This window comes from Schistocerca serialis, chromosome 4 (genome assembly GCF_023864345.2).
Source record: "Schistocerca serialis cubense isolate TAMUIC-IGC-003099 chromosome 4, iqSchSeri2.2, whole genome shotgun sequence".
NCBI classification, from domain to species: domain Eukaryota; kingdom Metazoa; phylum Arthropoda; class Insecta; order Orthoptera; family Acrididae; genus Schistocerca; species Schistocerca serialis.
In genome coordinates, this window is record NC_064641.1 from 419,567,065 (window position 1) to 419,584,360 (window position 17,296).

The 17,296-nt window shown below is 40.0% G+C and overlaps 1 protein-coding gene across 1 annotated transcript in view; it reads right to left on the reverse strand.

Moving 5' to 3' along the window:
* Window positions 1-1,175: 1,175 nt before the first annotated feature.
* The window catches only part of LOC126475004 (WW domain-binding protein 2), a 133,386-nt gene continuing 117,265 nt past the window's right edge, over window positions 1,176-17,296 (reverse strand). Inside the window, exon 7 of the mRNA XM_050102543.1 lies at window positions 1,176-1,930. Within this exon, the coding sequence (XP_049958500.1) occupies window positions 1,883-1,930 (48 nt within the window). The 3' untranslated portion in view covers window positions 1,176-1,882. The remainder of the gene's footprint in view (window positions 1,931-17,296) is intronic.

Below are 17,296 nucleotides of genomic sequence, written 5' to 3' on the forward strand. Positions count from 1 at the left end.
GAGTAGTTAGTAGTTCCTACAATGACTATGTGTTATTTGAATACCTACTCAAATCAGCCACATAGCTTAACACTTCTCCAGTTGCTTTATGATATTCTAAAGAATCTGGCTATTTTTTTTCAACTCTCTTCAAGATAAATTCACATTCCCTACAGTCAAGCAAGTAGGCCTCAGAACACTGCTTTTATTGCCCACTTTTGACTTTAGATTTATTTGATTTTATCCACTTTGGATATAATGTTGTGATTGTTAAACTCAGTGTTAAAATGTAGATTCAACAACCTTCCACAGTGGAAGAGCATTAAAATAAATTTATTACCCAAGATGATGCAATAGAATGATTCTGTACAATGATACTGTGTTCTCATAAGGCAATGTGACTAGTAGTTTTGTAGATTTTCAAGCTAGTTTACTGACTACTCAAGAATTCTACTATACAGCAAGTTTTTATTTTTACTTCTTCCATTTCTGTATTCCACTCAGTATTTTCCATCATAATTTTGCAGTTTGGTCTTCAAGATAACAGTATAGGAATCATCATTAAAATTTTTGGTGTCCATATCATGCTGTAGGAAAATAAACCTTTGGAGTCATGACAGCTTCAGTTTTATATTTGAAATCTGATCAATGAACACATATTTTAAATCAGTGTTCCATTTCATATTGTGTAATCGTGCATCAGTTTCCAGTTCAAGCCAGCATCCAAACAGCCTACTAACAGTATCTTATGAGTATTTTTGGCAGTGGCACATGGGAGTAGGCCACAAAACTACACCAAGTTTTTAGTGCAAAGATACTTTTCATTCTCTGAATTGCAGTAAAGTATTTGGGTGTAAGGACTCCACGGAAAAATCCAACTTTGCTAGCAATAATTGATTCTGCATGATGAGAGATGGCCGAGGTTGTAGGCATTAAGGGATACGACAAATTAGAGACTGAAGGGCAGGAAGTATGTTCTCCCAATCCATTTTTAGAACTAAAATTCTTCACTCTAGATCCAACAAACAGTATTTCTCACAGTAAACATTTTTAAAATTATGAATCTCACTATTTTTAATAACTATTATAGCTTTCACATGCACAAAAATTGCATAGTATATTGGATTTGTATACTGTAGTGTAACAATCAAGGGAAAAACTGTTAAGTACAAGTATTGCAAATGAAACTGAAATAATTACATACAGGAAAATAAATGAGTTTATTGAATGAATTTAAAAAGCAAGACTGTTACTACAACTGAAGCTGAATACTTGTGCACATTCAAAGACCCAGCTATTCATATATTTTCTGTAATAATATCTTATAAACAGATAACAATCAGAATTATGCATGATGCCTTATATACAAGGGATATCTTTATTATTTGTAACCTATGCATAGATAGTCCATATTTATTGTATTGGAAATGATCACACCCAGTAAGGGAACAACAAACGGCACATAGCAATTGGTGGGGAACAGTGCCCCAAACAGATCTTATTTAAATAGCAAGTGTTAACTGACAGTTTGAAAGTGCTGTTGTACAATTAAAATTGATGCAGGAAATTAAAATACACTGTCATGTAGGTGTTCGATACACCTTACAAATACATATATTACAAGCACACACACACATCTACAGATTCCCAAGGACAACTGACAAAAACCATCAAGAACCAACAACCTATTAAGCTATTATGTAAGGAAATGTCACAATCACATTAAACATTTATTACTTCATTTTCTATTGAACTGTGCATCAAAATTTCTTGCCTTGAACAACTGCCAGTTTTGGTCTTTTGCTTGGATAATAATTAAGACAAGTTTTTATCCGCACTTTGAGTAATACATAGGTACAACTATGCATGCCCAAAATGTTGTGCCTTCTCTGTAAGCTGAGTCCTACTGGTCTTTCTTCCCCGTTGTTGAATGATATGGTGGTGGAGGCTCCTGTAAAATAAAATCAATATTTCAACAGTTTTATCGCCAATAATCTTACAACACTGCTAAAGTCTGCCCAACATTACTATGAAGCTGTTTCCTCTTGCTTTGTTTTGCAGCAAACAAAGGCCCTGAAATGCACTTCATGACCTGTCAACGGCACTTTTTCATAGAATACAAACAAAACCATATCCAAGAGGAAATAATGACGAACTTCTAATTTTGTACGATTCTTATTTTTGATGTAATGTCGCAACATACTTTCAAATATCTCAGCCACAATAATAATTAAGAAAAACTCTTAAGGGGAGCCGGAATGATGAAAATGACAAAATTAATGTTTTTAGGTTTTTTTGATTACAAAACTATTTCGAGTTTTCTGAATAAAACAAATCAAGTTTCACCCTTCCAAGTGAATTCTAAGTGTGTGTTTTATTGCTGCAAAGTTGACGCGCCGCGTAAACAATTGTAGCAACTTGGTGTGTCACATCCGACGGCGCCACTCGCTGGCTGCAAGCAGGGTATGTTTGTGGAATTAGACAGTGTTTTGTTTTCCAACGTTATATGGCTTTATTTCTGTGACAAGTGACTGTTCATATCAGTAAATATAAAACCTATACCATGTGTGTGGACTTGTGGAGTTTGCTTTGTGTTGTTTAGCTGTTCAATTTTGCATATTTGACGAATTTTGCTCGTACTTGTTTTACGTATTTGGTTTGTGGATATCAATATGCGCTGTTTCAGCAATCGAGTGTTTAAGAAAAGGCACAATGAGTGGAAGAAGAAATCTTTTGTTGTTTCAAAGGGAGATGCTGCTCAGACTGCTTCACCGACTACTCCAAATGAATGTGACAGAACTACTTCCAGCAAGAAACTTTGTGACAGCAAAGAAACATTTGAAAACTATGAAAGTGGCAATAATGATGTGAATGAAATAATTAACATTTTCTTGCTCTCCAATATTTTGAAACATAATGTCTTATGCCAAGTTTGCAAAGAAAGAGGACTGAAATTGCAAATAACTTCACACATTGGTTTGACATGTAATATGTTATTGAAGTGTAACCAATGTGCTGCAACAGTTTCGTTTTCTAATTCTAAGAGTATTCCTTGTAATGGTAATAGTGGAAAGAAGGTGTATGATATAAATGTTAGGCTAGCGTATGGCTTGCATTGCATTGGCAAGGGCAGTGCTGCAGGGACAACGTTATGTGGAATTATGAACTTGCCAAGACCACCAGTCGAGTTTGGATTTTATAATGAATTGGTGGGATCTTCTGCTGAAGAATTTGCTCAAGCAACAATGAAGAAAGCAGTTGAAGAAGCTGTGACAGATAATGGGAATTTTAGAGATTTTAACTGTTGCTTTAGATGGATCATGGGAATGTAGAGGTCATAAATCTCTAAATGGAGTTGTGACAGCTACCAGTTGATACAGTTGTAATGTAATTGATGTTGCTATTCTCTCAAAACATTGTAGATGTAAGGGCAATTCCAAGGACTAACATAGTGAAAGTTGTGAAGCAAATTTTCACGGCACGAGTGGAGCGATGGAAGTAGAGGGAGTGAAAGCAATTTTTTCCAGATCACAGGAGTTGTATAATGTACGATACACTAACTACCTAGGAGATGGTGATTCTAAGGGATATAAAGCTGTAGAGGAACTCTAACCTTATGGCACTGAAATTCACATTAAAAAACAGGAGTGCATTGGACATGCGCAGAAGCGCATGGGGGTCACTTGCGCAAACTAAAGCAGACATTAGGATCCCAGAAGCTTAGTGATGGTAAAACCCTTGGAAGAAGAGAAAGGTTGACAGATGAAGCAACTGACAGATTGGAGAGGTATTATGGGTGTGCAATTAGTCAAAATACAAGAAGCATTGAGCATATGAGGAGAGCAGTATGGGCATTATTTTTTTCATACTGCATCAACAAATGAGCACCCACAACATGCATTGTGCCCAACAAGTGATGACTCATGGTGTGGGTACCAATCAGGAAAGGAATATGCCTATAAAAACAGTTTGCCAAATGCTGTAATTGATGTAATTAAGCCCATATTCAGAGATTTATCACAGCCTAGTTTATTGGAAAAGTGTTTACATGGGAAAACACAAAATCCAAATGAAAGTGTAAATAATTTAATTTGGATTAGGATTCCCAAAACAGTGTTTGTACAGATAAAAACATTGCATTTTGGAGTGTGTGATGCAGTGGCAACATACAATGAAGAAAACATTATCAAATGTGATGTGCTGAAACGTTCAGGTTTCCAACCAGGACACAACACCATTTTCATAATGTGCCTAATTAATGAAAGACTAAGAGGTGCAGGAAGAGGAGACAAAAGCCTACAACATGCAGCAAAAGGGAAGAAAAGACCAGTGAAAAGGAAACTAACACTGGAAAAAGATGAGGATGCTGATAATCCATTATATGGGGCAGGAATGTATTAAAAAACTTTGGAACCCATTACCCGTAACTTTAAAATTTTCATCTTTGAGGAACATTTTCTCAAAAACTGCTAACAGTATATCACTGAAATTTACACACAATATTGTTTACTTCTTTTCCTTCATTTTTATAACAAATTGTAAAAAATATTGTATAATTCAAGGGTTATAGAAGAAAAGTGCAAAATTTTAGAGAAAAAAGTAAGCATCTGTTTTAAAAAAATTGTAAAACAAAAACCAATAAATACTTCTTAATATGGCATTATAACTTTGAAGAGAAATATTCACTGAACATGTAGTCCAAATTTCAGGGCAATATGTTTAATGGTTTTAGAAAAAATGTTCCTTCTATTTGCTAAAATTAACAAGGAGGAGATGGATCATTCCGGCTCCACTTAAAAAATAACCAATACACTGTAAAGGCATTGTATACTGATGAAATGTGATCTATAGTTGTTTTCAATCCTACAGCAAAAAATAAATAATAATATTTCTGTCTTTAAGTTTTTAAACACTCCTTTCTGGGAGAGAGTTGGTATAGCAATTTACATATCAGCCATACAGGTTGAATATAGGTTTGTTGCTAATCAGATTTTCCTAGTGCTGTAAAATGTCATTTATTTGTCTCTTTATGAATAAAAAAAAGGTAGAATGTATTTCAGTTAACCAAGGGAAATGAATAACTTCCTCTTCAGCTTAATGTTCCTTTTCCTTCAGTTCACACATAAAATCACTTTGTCCAGATCAGCCAACATAACAAGCAAGTGGCAAGCTATGTGAATTTAAAAAAACTATTAAGCAGTTACACAGGAGAGAAAATCAGTTGTGGAAAAGGACACAGCCACTAGCACTGCATTTTGAGAACTGACATTCTGGTAATTAAATGACCAACCAGAGGCAGTATTGGAAGCCTCATGTGAACACAGAATGTGTATGACATTTCTAAGTTTAACCTTGTGTTATTCACCAGTCGCTGTGAAGGTAATCCCGAGTACACTCACTGCCTGGAATCCAACCAAACTGCAAGTTATTGTTGGTGCTGTATTTATAGTAGAGTTAATTAGCTGTAATCTACTGCACCCTTTTATGTGCTTTTATTTTTTTGGTCTCATGCTATTACTCTATGAAATGTTGATATTTCTGCCAATTTTGGGTGAGCGTAAGCAGCTATTTTGCCTTCTACTGTTTTTATGGTGTCTCCATTTCTTTAACAGACCTCCTGCTTATAGGCACTGCCACTTGTTTATCGATCTGCGTGCTCATTCCTTTGCAAACCCATGTCTCAGCTCTTCAGTGAGAATATGACCCAGAAAGCAAAAACACGCGGGTTTAATGTTTGCAGCACCTTATGGAGACACATAATACAGTCCTCAAAATATTGTGTGCAAACAATGGAATAATTAACTTGGTTGAAATCCAAATAAATCATCTATCATGGTGATCAGAAACTTGAAATATTTCCATTATATTTGGAGAGTGGGATGTTTGAGGAAACTGATTGCATAAAAATTGACATCTGATTACTGGGATGAACTATTAAAGTACCTTTCACAGGACAGGAGACCTTTTTTGCAGTCCAAAGGGATCCAAATGAACACCATTTCAAAGTATTATCTAACTGGATGAGAGGGTAGGGGCTTATAAAAATCAGAATAATTGTTAACTAAATGGGTTCACAGTATTTTTGTGCCCCATTAGATAATCCTTGCACAGTACTTCGTAGAAATTGTTTAACTGACACTGCCGACTCATTTCATGCTCGAAGGTTTTATTCACTTTTTGCGATAGCTAAAAAGGCTAAATTGTTTTGACAACAGAAAATCACATGGGTTTTGTTATAATGCTGGACACATGATTATCATTATTATTTGCCTGTTAGGGTACCTAACAGCGAGGTAATTAGTGCACGCTACTGCATGAGAGAGAGAGAGAGAGAGAGAGAGAGAGAGAGAGAGAGAGAGAGAGAGAGAAGGGTGATGAAATCTATTAAAAATAAGTAATGAAAGACAAACCACAAAATTCTGATAAAATGCACCAGAATAACTAGATAAAACCAAGGATAAAAAGCCAGCACAGAGTTACAAAGGGAACAGATTACAGTAGCTGGGTGACTACATAAAAATAATGGATGACCAAGGAACTCAACAACACTATAAAATCTCACATCCCAGGAGTCCTGACATCACACAAAACCTTGAAACCTGGAGCACACTTGCCCCATTATCAGTTAAAATAGGGGCATTCCTGTGGGAGACCTAGATCTGTCCTCAGGCCATTGTATAAGACACACTCAATTACAATATGACATATCAGCAGCTGTGTTCAACATCTATGACACACTGGTATCTCCTCACAACATAAGAGAAAGCCATGTGTCAATAGGCATTCTCCCATTCAAAGTCCTGTAAAGGCTATTTCTTCTTGTGGTCGTGAGGAGGTAAGCCACTGTCGCAGTGAAAGTTTCACTGACAGCAGCTCATTATTACTCACATCCAACCACTGAGCCTCACACCAACTCACGGCTTTCTGTGTCATGTATATGGCAATAGCCTCCAGGGACACAACAGTGAGCAGAAGATGGAAGGGAACAAGTCTCCTTGGTAACTGCACCTCTGAGTTGATTTTCCCAAATACCTTTGTGTTCTGAAAACCAGCAGAAAATTATTTCCTTTTCCTGGCTTAGCATGAAAAGGAGAGCATCTTATACTTCTCGCACCATCATATTCACAGGGTACACCTTATCAAACCTCTACAGTATAAGTGTAAACATTAATAAAATCTGGTGGAAATTGAAAATATTTCAAAATTTAGTTTTAAAAATATAATCTAGGATAAAACTACTCCTGTACCCACTCAATTCAAAAAGTAACTTGGGCCTCTCTAATAGCCGGGGGACACCCTACATGACCCATCACTTTGAACTTTAATGCTATCCACCTACAACAACTCACGGCTTCCCTTCGCACAGATCTCAAATGACCTGCCTCGGTGCCTGTAGAAGTTTACAGAATGTATGTTCTAGTGGTGCTGGGCAACAGAAGTGAATGCTGGTGATTTTGAGAAAGAGCATGTGTGCTTGGTGTACCATGAGGAAAAGACATTGAATAGACAGTGAAGGCTCGCCAGCCTCTGCACACAAGCTAGCAACTGGACTCTTAAGATAAGCCCCGGCTGAGAGTGTAATAACCTTGCGATGAACTGCATACAGCATTTTGAGGTGTGAAGATCTTTGTGATCCATAAATCTGGATCTGTTTCAAGCTGAGGTCACATAAAGACTTTAAAAAACTCAAGCAGATGCCACATGGATCGTAAACATTGTACGCCTGAACAGTGGAAAAACGTTGTGTGGAGTGACGAAACATGGTACAAAATGTGGCGATCCCATGGCAGAGTGTGGGTACTGCGAATGCTCAGTGAACGTCATCTGACAGCGTGTGTAGTGCCAACAGTAAAATTCTGAGGCAGTGGTGTTATGCTGTCGTCGTTTTGCATGGCACTATAACAGCACAGTCCTACATTGATGTCTTAAGCACATTCTTGCTTCCTACTGTTGAAGAACAATTTGGGGATGGCAATTGCATCTTTCAACACGATTGAGCACCTGTTCATAATGCTCTTATTCAAAATGTTCAAATGGCTCTGAGCACTATGGGACTTAACACTGAGGTCATCAGTCCCCTAGAACTTAGAACTACTTAAACCTAACTAACCTAAGGGCATCACACACATCCATGCCCGAGGCAGGATTCAAACCTGCGACCATAGTGATTGCGCGGTTCCAGACTGAAGAGCCTACAACCGCTCAGCCACAGCTGCCGGCTGTTCATAATGCAAGGCCTGTGGCACTGTAATGGACTGGTCTGCACAGAGTTCTGATCTGAATCCTTTAGAACATCTTTGGAATGTTTGGAACGCTGACTTTGTGCCAGGCCTCACCGACTGCCATCGATACCTCTTCTCAGTGCAGCACTCCGTGAAGAGTGGGCTGCCATTCCCCATAAAACCTTCCAGCACCTGATTGAATTATGCTTGTGAGAATGCAAGCTGTCATCAAGGCTAAGGGTGGGCCAATACCAGTTTGAATTCCAGCATTACCGATGGAGGGTGCCACAAACTTTTAAGTCATTTTCAGCTAGGTGTCCAGATACTTTTGATCACATAGTGTACATGTATTTTTACAGCAAGTCCCTTGGAGATAGAAGCAAAAAGGTTTGTCCTGTACAGTGAATCTCAATTCCTCCAAACAAGTCCTGTAAACATTCATGGAAGCCATTCTAGCACTGTGGTTGGGCCTGGACAGTCAAGCTCTGATAGCACAACTGGGAGTGGAGGGGCTGTCTGGGTCTGGTGATGAGGCATCCTGTCTGGGTCTAGTGATGAGGTATCCAACATCATGCTGTCCTTTTCATCAGTCAGACACAGCAATATGACATCTGATAGAACCTGGGGACAGCAAAATGGAAAGTTGAGAGGCGTTCTGTTTTTAAGGTGCCTTCTCTACACTCATTGTTCAAGTTATACCTTCCACTTATGTCATGGCTACCTATGTTGCTGTACCTTTACTCTTTTTGCTTTGCCTGGTACAGACGCATATGGTGGGACTGCATCATTGAACACTGTATCCATGCATAGACAGGTTTCTTCGTCAACAAAGTATAAGAGGTGGCAGACAGGAGATTTTGTAGCCTTGTATTCTTTCTTAGCTTCTGCTGAAGACACATGCTTTGTAACTTTCATTTCTTGTTCTTCAGCTAATACCGGGCAGCCTTGGCTCCCGGTTGGGTGGTTCCCAGAGCAGTTGATGCAGACAGCTGGACACAGGCATTCAGTGCCAGATTATGGGATGCCTCTACACATTTCTTGCAAGTAGCTTCACCCCTGCAACCCAACAACCCAATGATGTGTGGTCAGATTACTAGCATTTGTAACACCATTACTAAATACATTTAAGTATCAATGATCTCTTGGGAGAATAGGTGTGCATACTCAGAGATGATACATCCATTGCGTTGGGAAAGCTTTGATTTTGTGGATTTGCTATAGCGTTTCACAAGCAGCTAGGTATACAAAAATCCACATAGACAGAGACCTACTTCCTTGGGGAAGCCTTACACCACTGAGTTGCAACGGGTTTCCCAGAGGTTGACCATCAATGACTGTTCCGCCTCAACAGCCACGCGTCCCACAGCACACAAGCATATCTTAAGATTGAGGTCTTTTTTCTTTTACAGTGGTTTGTACCATCATTGTGATTGTAAGCCAAGACCCCATTCCCTGTGACAATACTGTGTTGCACAGTGGTCAGGTAGGAATACCCAAACCTGATGGCATTCACTAGTCTCTCGCTCAAGAAACATGCAGAAGGGGGTGGCGGCAGGAATGTGACTTATTGAATGCCACAGTTTACGAGAAAGCTCATATTTGCAAGAGAAACACCATACTTCAGGAACAGTCTTTGAAGAACTAAAATGCTGAAGCAAGTCTAGAATTTGAAGCAATGGTAAACAGAGACCAATCCAATTTCAGTGGCCAATGTTGGTGATGAAAACTTTTACTAGCATTGTGAGCTACAAAAGAAGATAATACGTTCAAACTTCGCCTGCCCCCATAAGATTGTGGACAAGGAAATTAACTTATATGATACTCACAGTGCACTCTAAAGGCATGTGAGAGACCACAAGAATTTCAATATAATAACAAAAATTCATTCTGAACTGCTGCTCGAAATTCACACTAGTTGAAACTGCATGTAGCAAATTTTAACAATATATGTAGAGAGAGGTGCACACACAACTTTAATTGTACAGAGGTGTGATGAAAAGTAATGCCTCCAATTTTTTTTGTGAGGAAACTCTTAAAGCATTTTAAATAAAACAAATGTTATTAACATCCTACATCTTTATTCTTCATGTTTACATACTTATCTCTCAAAATAGCCACCCTGGTGACAAAACATTTTTGCCAACAAGAGACCAGTTTGTTACTACCGTCATTGCAGGATGTTTGACTTTGTTGAAGCCACAACTTCACTGATTCATCACCAGGAAAGTGAAGTCCTCAAAGATGTTCTTTAACACTTACAGTGCCGTAATATTACATTGGTAGCAGAGTACAGAAGAATGCCTTCCCCATAAATTACAAGCAGTGTGCTTCTTTTTTAAGAACTGCCAGGCCCATAATATTATGGGTAGTGCTCACCAGTCAGTTGTTAGCTCGCCCCACTTGACCCTCATGACTAATATTGTGTGTGTCAGATACTGGAAAGCACATAAATGCTTCTAGTATATATTTCTGCCAAAATGCAGTCTGATAATGGAAACAACAAAGACAGCCATTTGGGTGTGAGACATCAGTGCAAGCGCGTTGTATATTTGGAGCAGTATGTCTGATAGTAGTTCACTAAGCGATGCTGAAATTCTTTGCAGTCTTGAGGAGTCTGAGAATGACCTTAGCGATGATTTTGATACTGATGACACAGGTGAAGATCAAACTTATGTTTTATCTGACTCAAATGTAAGTAATTTCAGTAAATTTTTATATTGTTTACGTATATTTTCAGCGTGATGTTTAAGATTAGATACTATTTTACAATGTTTTGTGCCACTATTGTTTACAGTCATGTTTCATAGGTACTAATGTTCACCTATAATTTATGTATTATTTTAGAATCCTGTGATGGGACTGAAAATGTGACACCAGCAGCTCCTTGGCCCCTACAAACTTCACTGACTGCAAACGTCAGTGGTAGGAAATGGGCAGGAGTGGAAAGAAGTGGCGATTGGAGTGAGACAGATGATATTCCAAATACTATTTCAACTACACTGGCACTGACAGGAACATCATAACACATTTAAGAGCAATGTAATTTGGCAGATTTCTTTTATTATTTCTTTCATAATGAGCTAATTCATCACGTGGAGCAAACTTATTTATATGCTAGGCAGAAAATGCAAAAAAAGCAATTCCTTGGCCAACTTGTCCCAAACGGCACACTAGCAGCAGGGGTAACAGTGACGTTGGACAACATACGAAAATGTATTGCTATCATTTTCCATTGAGTGTCAGTGAGTACCCGTCAACTGCAGATAACTGGAACATAAGTACAGTGGTGCCTTGCAGTTTTATCCAAACATTATGAGCAGGAACAGATTTATGCTAATACTTTCTAACCTCCACTCCAATGACAATAACCGAATAACAGCTAAAGGTGAGCCAGAGTTCGATCCATAACTTAAAACTACAGCATGTGTATGAGAAGATACATAAGTGGTGCAAAAATGGGTACTAACTGAAGTGTAACATCACAACTAATGAAGCGATCTGTCTATTTCAGGGATAGCTTAGTTTCAAACACACATGCCACAGAAACAACACCGATATGAAATGAAATGAAATAAAGCTATACATAATTTCAGAGGCAAAGACGGATTTGGGGTACATCTGGAACTTTGACGTACTCAGAGAGCAGGACAATGCTATAACCAATGTTGCCCTATGACTGCTTGACAATTCAGCAGCTAAGAGTCACACACTGTTCAATGACTGGCACTATACCAGCATTTCATTAGCAATAACTCTTGAAGCAAAAGGCACTGGTCTCATTGGCACTGTCAAGAAGAACAGAAGAGGAATTCCATCTGATTTGAATGCTCCATCTCTTTACTGGAATAAAATATTGGCCTGTTGTAAGGTAAACATTTTAGCCTTATGATGGAAAGACAAAAATAAATGTTTTCATGATAAGCACAAGACAAAGAGGAGACATGATCTCCCATGCTTACAGGAGGGAGGGGAAAATAAAAAAAAAAATAAAAATAAAAAAAAAAAAATAGCAGCAGCAGTCCTCAATTACAATAGAAACCAGTTTGGTGTTGACCTAAGTGACCAGACAATGTCATACAGAATTTCTGACCATCACTCTGTGTAGTGGTGAAGAAAACTTTCATTTCATCTATTTCTCATGGCTGTTTCCAATGCCTGTGTACCGTATACATAGATAAATATTAGTATCAGCCAGTTTATTATTGCTGTGTCAGGATCTGTGCATGCCATGCAGTACTGACCCCCAACCTTCCTTGAATATCTGGAAATAAGTAACTGGGGTTCTGTGTACAACCATGCTTCCAGCTCTACTATGGGTATTACCTGAAATAGTAAGTCATTCTCCTTGATACACATTTCAGTTGGATGCCCAAGCCCATACCCAGCAACTAAATGCTGAGCCCCCTGAGGGTTGTCAAGAGGGAGATAAATATTGCAAACCATGACTGCAGAGTCCAGTGGACCCAGACAGCAACTGCTTCCAATGCGGTATGCAGGAGGATTCATGTACCAACAACGCCTGTATGGACCAACGTGCAAACACCAGTGGAAGCCCTCACAGGGCTGACCCAGTTCTGAACCCACGAAGGCTTGGTGATTGAGCATCACTAAAATAATATTCCAAGAGAATTACAAGCTGCTGAGTAAAAGGCAATAAGGGATTAAAACTCAGAGTTGACAATAGTACTCACTACAGTTCCGTTCAATAAGCACGGAGCACGTATCCAAACGGGAGGTGAACCAGCTGGAGCCAATCGTACTGCCAGGTCATCATCCATCATCAAAGAGTACAGGGTGACATCCATAAATAAGATGTCAGACTCAGGTTGCGAGGGCGTTCGTGGGTGGGGAAGGGGTTTGTCTTTGCCCTGGGAGTTATGTTTCTTCCTCTTTCAAAGGTCAAGGAGGGCACGGCACAGAGGGAGAGCAGGCTTCTGTAAAATCCAGAGATGAAAGAGAGCAGGCGAACATGGGGCACACAGACTGTGTGTCTCATGGCCAAGTTGTTCTTGTATACCTCTGGCCTGAGAGATGCTGGAGGGAGGGGGAGAGGGTGGAGGGGCTCTGGAAGGTAGTCCCTTCATCAGTGGGTGCCTAAGAAGGTGGACAACTTCTCCACTTGAAAAGAGGGAGTAGTAACTACAGGGGAGTGGGAAGGGAACCACAGGGAGGGGAAGAGGAAAAGGGGGCAGGACTGGATTTGTTTTGTTTTGTTTTGTTTTAGGGCGCAAAAACAACTAAGATCATATGCACCATGTCAGAACCTTAGAAAACTAAGACAAAAAAGAAAGTTAAAAGTGACTACACACCCTAAGCCCAATCAAGTGAAGGAAAGAGAGCAAAGAACAAGGACTTCCTCTTGGACAAAAGGTCGAATACACATGGAGTAGCGACAATGGAAGTTCAAAGCTAAAGATTAAATGTCCTTTGCCATATTGCTATGACAGATAAAAAGTAAGATGCAGTCATCAGTCCAAGTATTTTTCGCTAAAATGGCCAATAACTCAGATAGCAAACAGACATCAGACGTAAGTGGTTAAAAAATGGCATTCAGTTGGGAAATGGCAAACCGTCAAAGCTTGATGACAATGACACATGGTGGTGGAGGATCACCACCTAACAAATGATGATGGCTCAAATGACAGTTCCCAACGCACAATCTAGCTAAACAGATCTCCTCACAGCAAGAGGACCAAGAGGAGGTTGGCCAAATTGCTGGGGGAGGTTTAATTCCCCGGAGCTTGTTTCCGTGAAGAGAAGACCAGCGGTGATGCCAACATGACACCACCTGCTGATAGACGGCAACACTGAGATCACTTGAAGGAATAGAAGAGCTAGTGGGCTGATGTGGTGTTGGCAGCAGCATCAGCAGCCTCGTTTCCCATCATACTGAATGACCTGGAACCCACATAAATGTCACTGTGGCACCCTCAAGAGCAAACAATTGGATGCTATCGTGGATCCGTTGCATTATGGGATGGACTGTGTGCAGCACACAGAGGCTCTGAAAGGCAAAGAGAACCTGAGTACATGACAATTAAAAAGCCTGTGTCACCGGATGTACTGTGACCTGATAGAGGGTGAAGATCTACGACGTAAACATCGAGCAGATGTTCAGTTCCAATGACAAAGGCACACCCTACACCACAGTCAATCTTAGAGCCATCAGTGTAAACGAAGGTACTATCACTAAGATCCATGCAAAGGTTGAGAAACTTTCAGCGATAGATAGAATCCGAAATAGTCTCCTTAGGAAGTGAATGCAGTTGAAGGTGAAGATGGGCTGCCGCATGAAGCCAAGGTAGTGAAGGATTCACACCCATCAGGAATACGGCAGGCAGTATGAAGTTAAGATGCTGGAGCAATGGCCGAACGTTAACTCCAGGAGATAACAGAGAAGAATGATGCGCCCCTTACTGGCAGTCAAGGGAGGCATCAAAGGAGGAGGCATGTATTGGATGGCTGTGCATGGCAGACAAACGGCATGCGTATCCACTAAGGAGAACATCACACTGGTATGACACTGGTAGTTCAGCAGCTTCTGCATAGACTCAACCGGACTAGTGTAAAAGGCGCCAGTGACGAAATGGATTGCACGATGATGGATTGTGTTATGATGGAAGGATATGCAGATGCACAAATGACACATCCACATTTTAGTTTCGAACAGTAAGGGTTTGCTACAAATGGAGGAGGGTTCTCCAATCCACTCCTCCAGAAATACCACTTAGAACACACAGAACAATAAGGGACTGGGCACAGCGGGCAGCCAGGTAAGAAACATGGGAGGATAAAGAACGTTTTATATCAAGCGTGAGCTCCATGAGTTTCACTGTTACGGAAACGAAAAGAGCAAGTGGCTTGATGTTAAGACAGTTGAAGAAAGCCATTGTGCCACTGAAAATTAATATAGATGGTTCTGTAACTGGAAGGAGACAAGCGCATGGAGAACAGCAATAGATTGCAAAGTTGTCGATGAAAAGGGAGCCAGAAATTCCCAGCAGAAGACAGGCCACAATATGGTTAATGGCTATAGCAAAGAGGACAATACCCAGGACAGAGCCCTGAGGCACCGTGTTTTCCTAGATAAAGAAGGCTGACAAGGATGAACCAACATGTAACCTGAAAACTTTTTTTTTTTTTTTTTTTTTTTTTTTTTTTTTTTTTTTAACCATACCAACCGACCATGAATCATATGATCCATTACTTTGCAAACACAGCTGATGAGAGAAATGGGGCAGTAGCTAGAACGAAGGTGTTTGTCCTTACTGGCCTTAGGTGCCATTTGCCCAAATTCAATTACACGTACGAAGGAGAAAATGCTTGCCTGCAAGAGAAAGATGCTGCAACACCTGGATATGATCATCATCTGGCCTTGGGTTGGAAGGTTGGGATGAATTGAGAGCATGATCTAGCTCCCTCATATTAAAGAAGGCATTGTAGCATTCACAACTCTGGGACGAGAGGGTATCACACGCGCTGCCTCCACTCGTTTCTGATGGAGGAAGGCAGGATGATAGCGGGTACAGCTCGAAATCTCCGCAAAACAGCAGTCTAAGATGTCAGAGAAAGCAATAAGGTCCACAATGGCAACTGGTATGGTCAGGCCGGGAATGGGAATGAACCTTGGTCCCAGAACACCAAAGGAGGTTGCCCCACATGACAGAAGAGGGAGTGGAACTGTTGAAAGAACTAATACATGAAATCCAGTGACCTTTTTTGCTATCACGAAGAATGCGATGACGTTGTGCACGTAACTGTTTATAATGAATACAGCTCACCATCATAGGCTGACAGTTAAAAATCCAGAGAGTATGTGTCTGAGAATGAATTGCATCATGGCATGCCTCAGTCCACCAAGTGACCAGGACATAACATGGTAAAGATGAAGTGCAAGGTATGGAATGTTCTGCAGTGGTAAGGATGACATTTCTAAGATATTCTACCTGGTCATCACAACTGGGGAAATTTTGTTCATTGAAGGTTGCCAAGGAGGAGTAAAGCCTCCAATCAGCCTCAGAAAGCCACAAATTGGATTTACACTTAGGGTAGGAGTCAGCAATCAGATCTTTTTTTGGTCATCAGTCTACTAACTGGTTTGATGCGGCCCGCCACGAATTCCTTTCCCGTGCTAACCTCTTCATCTCAAAGTAGCACTTGCAACCTAAGTCCTCAATTATTTGCTTGACGTATTCCAATCTCTGTCTTCCTCTACAGTTTTTGCCCTCTACAGCTCCCTCTAGTACCATGGAAGTCATTCCCTCATGTCTTAGCAGATGTCCTATCATTCTGTCCCTTCTCCTTATCAGTGTTTTCCACATATTCCTTTCCTCTCCGATTCTGCGTAGAACCTCCTCATTCCTTACCTTATCAGTCCACCTAATTTTCAACATTTGTCTATAGCACCACATCTCAAATGCTTTGATTCTCTTCTGTTCCGGTTTTCCCACAGTCCATGTTTCACTACCATACGATGCTGTACTCCAGACGTACATCCTCACAAATTTCTTCCTCAAATTAAGGCCGGTATTTGATATTAATAAACTTCTCTTGGCCAGAAATGCCTTTTTTGCCATAGCGAGTCTGCTTTTGATGTCCTCCTTGCTCCGTCTGTCATTGGTTATTTTACTGCCTAGGTAGCAGAATTCCTTAACTTCTCTGACTTCGTGACCATCAATCCTGATGTTAAGTTTCTTGCTGTTCTCATTTCTACTACTTCTCATTACCTTCGTCTTTCTCCGATTTATTCTCAAACCATACTGTGTACTCATTAGAGTGTTCATTCCATCCAGCAGATCATTTAATTATTCTTCACTTTCACTTAGGATAGCAATGTCATCAGCGAATCGTATCATTGATATCCTTTCACCTTGTATTTTAATTCCACTCCTGAACCTTTCTTTTATTTCCATCATTGCTTCCTCGATGTACAGATTGAAGAGTAGGGGCAAAAGGCTACAGCCTTGTCTTACACCCTTCTTAATACAAGCACTTCGTTCTTTATCATCCACTCTTATTATTCCCTCCTGGTTGTTGTACATATTGTATATGACCCTTCTCTCCCTATAGCTTACCCCTACTTTTTTCAGAATCTT